The sequence below is a fragment of the Entamoeba invadens genome (genome assembly GCF_000330505.1).
Source record: "Entamoeba invadens IP1 unplaced genomic scaffold scaff_1105074726715, whole genome shotgun sequence".
Lineage (NCBI taxonomy): Eukaryota > Evosea > Mastigamoebida > Endamoebidae > Entamoeba > Entamoeba invadens.
This window is the reverse complement of record NW_004440286.1, coordinates 44,727-48,284: the sequence shown is the minus strand read 5'-3', so window position 1 is coordinate 48,284 and position 3,558 is coordinate 44,727. Positions and strand designations below refer to the sequence as shown.

At 27.3% G+C, this 3,558-nt stretch overlaps 2 protein-coding genes across 2 annotated transcripts; both read right to left on the bottom strand.

Annotated features, from left to right (window-relative positions):
• Nucleotides 1–110: 110 nt before the first annotated feature.
• Nucleotides 111–635, bottom strand: EIN_484450 (hypothetical protein; the record flags this gene model as incomplete). Its single annotated transcript, XM_004255846.1, has 1 exon — nucleotides 111–635. The coding sequence occupies one exon, from the start codon at nucleotides 633–635 to the stop codon at nucleotides 111–113; it is 525 nt and encodes a 174-aa protein (XP_004255894.1).
• Nucleotides 636–781: 146 nt separating this feature from the next.
• Nucleotides 782–1,827, bottom strand: EIN_484440 (hypothetical protein; the record flags this gene model as incomplete). Its single annotated transcript, XM_004255845.1, has 2 exons — nucleotides 782–841; nucleotides 874–1,827. The coding sequence occupies 2 exons, from the start codon at nucleotides 1,825–1,827 to the stop codon at nucleotides 782–784; spliced, it is 1,014 nt and encodes a 337-aa protein (XP_004255893.1).
• Between the last annotated feature and the right edge of the window lie 1,731 nt (nucleotides 1,828–3,558).

Sequence of the window (3,558 nt, the reverse complement as noted above, 5' to 3'; positions counted from 1 at the left end):
GGTGAAAAATAAATAAGAATTGATTTATTTATTTGGTCTGTTATATAAATTGATAATGTACTTTTATATGTACAATATTAAAATAGCTGTGAACAAAGACGAATAAGAACTTAAAAATGATCAAAACGTCCGAGTATTTTAAGAACGAATTTTTCAACTTTCTTTTCAACCTCCAAATTTTTGATTGAGTTTCTAAGACCAATAATTTTACCAATTGTGTGTGCCTTTATGTTTTCAAAGGTCGAATCTTGATATCCAAATGTGTATAAATGCTTTGCGACCAAAGATGTAACACATGTGCTGTACATTTCCAAATTCACAACAATTCCCAATTCAAGTTTCTCGAAATTCATATTTAAAAAAATTGCTTCCTCTACATTTCCAAGTGTTAGTGATACCTTTGTGTTATTACTAAATTCTGGTTGCCTCAAATCAAATGATTTAATTTCGAAGAAGGACAAGTCGGCATTTCCAACATATCTACTGATACTCATGCGTTTTAAAATACCATTGTAATTCACTTCTTTAGCAACAAATTCACACTTCACATCTGATTCATCACTCTCAACGATAAAATCAAAGGGGTCATAATTAGAAACACTAAAACTTTGTATAACATCACAATTTAACACCATTTTATCAGTAATTTCAACACTACTTGGACTTGTTTTGTGAACGAAAGAAACACATGTTTTCTGCGTATCAGTTAATGAAAAATCATTCAATACAGTGTTGTTGATGGCAAGCGTCCTTCCGTTGTAATTTTTAATAACAAGCATTTCTAAAACACAGTCGTCCAAATACACATCACCATACACGTTTTCATGTTACTTGTTTGACACTTTGGTGTAACACAATTTTCTCAACAATAACATTGAACATGGAAATTGTACGAATGGTTGTGGTCTCAAAATTCAAAATTTGTCTGTGATGTGACATTTTTCTTAGATATCCTCTTTGAGTAGTTTGAATGTCATCATTGTTGTAATTTTTTAGAACAACATTATTGAGTAAACACTTGTTGATAACTTCGGTGACTGCAACATCACATTTATCGCAATATGAATCTACCAGAATTTGGTCGCGGTTTAATACATCACGAGAAAAATGTTTATCATTTTCATCAAAATCAGAGAAATGTGTAACAAATACATTATAAAAACTATTTTGTAGAACACCTATTGGGATGAAATCGAAAAAATTAGTATAAATGGCACTATAAATTTTGACATTTCTATACTGCAATTTCTTTTGTGTCACTTTAGAATTTTCTTTTATATCATCCAGATCCATTTCGATTACAATAAAGACGTAATCTGTTAATGGGTGTTTCGAATAATCGAACTTGGAAAAAACCTCAAGTTGACTTGCATAAATTGTCAAAATGACTCTTCTCAAAGTCCTGTGACCAATCATTTCGAAAAGTCGATCGTTTGAATTTGCCGTGAACATTGAAAGGTCAACAAATAGATCTTGGAGATTCTGAAACATCTCTACGTCGCTTGTTAAGCAGTCCAAGTTGTAAAATTTGATTCGAAGTTTTCTGATCTTTTCAATGATGTTTTTTTTATTGAATTGTATAAACAGAAAAGTTTTTGAACACGACAAAAAGTCGATTTCAAGGTGTGTCACGTCTGTCTGCAATTTTCTGTTTTTGGTGATCAAGTCTGTCAAATATAATGTTTGAAGCGCTGGAAACAATTTCTGTATTTTTTCCACAGAATTGTAATATGACAATTTGTATGGATTAATATACATCGAGTCGACAACATCTTTGTACTTTTTGTTCATACAAATGAATGATATTATATCACTCGTATTTGTCATATAAAGAACAACATTTTTGAGGTACACCAATTCCAATTGAGTCATATATTAAACAGATGTTATTTGTTATATTATATATACTAGTTTGTTTTTTGAATAAAATAAATCATTTAATCGTATTTTTTTTAGAAATGAGGTTTAATTTCAATAATTATTTTATTTAAACAAAGCAGTTTATTATTTATTTTGCTTGATTATCACTTTAAATAACATTAAACAAAAATTAAATAAACTAAAATTCGAAATCTCGAGTTTATTTAATAAATTTCCAGTTTTTGAAGTAGTTATTATTTGCATTACATTACACAAGTTAAAAGGGGAAAATCATTTGAAATTGAATTAATATCCCAGTAATAACAGGCTAAACAAAAAACAAAGCGTTATTTAAAGTGTTAAGAATTGTTATGTTTATAAATATAAGTGTTTGTATCATCATATCAAGGTTCCCTATTTTTTTAGTCTGTCAAAAAAACTCCAATTGGAACTAGCAATACATTTAGGGTCTCTTAAACCCTCCGATATTTATCCTGATTTCATTCTGCCTTAGGAAAATTTCATTTTAATCAAAAAAAAATGAATTAATATTATAAGCATTCGACCTAATTTGTTGGGAATATTTTTGGTTTATATTTCGTGAATATCTTTAAAACAAACGGGAATTAATTATTGTTTATTATGATGGATATGTCGAGAAAGTTTCTACAAAATCGGGCATTTTATTTAGAAACGTTTATAAATCAAAAACAGTTATAGAACAAAAAAATAAATTTACTCTTAATAAAATTAATCAACCAAATATATAACTTAAAATATCAATAAAAATAGTTAAAAGACATACATATTGAAATGTTGTATATTTACCCAAAAATGATAGGTAATAAATACTTCATTTATCGGGATCGATAACATTTCAATAACATAAATATAAATACTAAAAAAATAACAATTCAAAAAACATAATATCCAAAATATCAAAACATATTTTTAAAATGGCAATTTTTAAAATACCATTTGAATTACAAAATATAATTTATATCAAAGACCTTTAAAAACCAAATATAACAAATCACAACACATTAAAACTATCCAAAGATGACAAATAAATCAAAACATGTCTAAAATTTACAACAATAATTGTCAAAACGTAATACACACAACACAAATTATAACAAAATCAACTTTGCCATGAAACAAAACAAAGAAAACAATCATAATTTCCTCACGCCAAAAAAATTAAAAACGTTCGTGAGTAAAAATATTTCAGTCTTTTTGTGATCAATTTTGTATAAATTTGAACTGTTTTGGTTTTTTTGATTGCAACAAACCGATTTGACCAATAAATGCTAAAACATCAATTTATATAGTTTGTTTTTTAATAAAATTTACTAACCTTAAAACTATGAATTTTATTAATAAATTTTAACACTTTTACTAAATTAGTTGTATTAAAAAATTATATTATTATAATTATAAACAATTAGAAAATAAACAAATACATTCAAATTGATTTAACTATTTGGTACACAGTTTAACAAAGTCTTTGGAAAATTTGTTTTGCCAGCCTAGCCTAGCCTTGTTTTGTTTGATTCATACTAAATCTACATCCGTCTTTTAGGATCGATTCACCCCATTCCAATTAATGTTGTCTAGGAACCTTTCTCCCTTCGATCCTTGAATGTTTTTTCTTCTAAGTATCTGCTACTTCCACCAAGATCTGTACTCAAGTCTGTT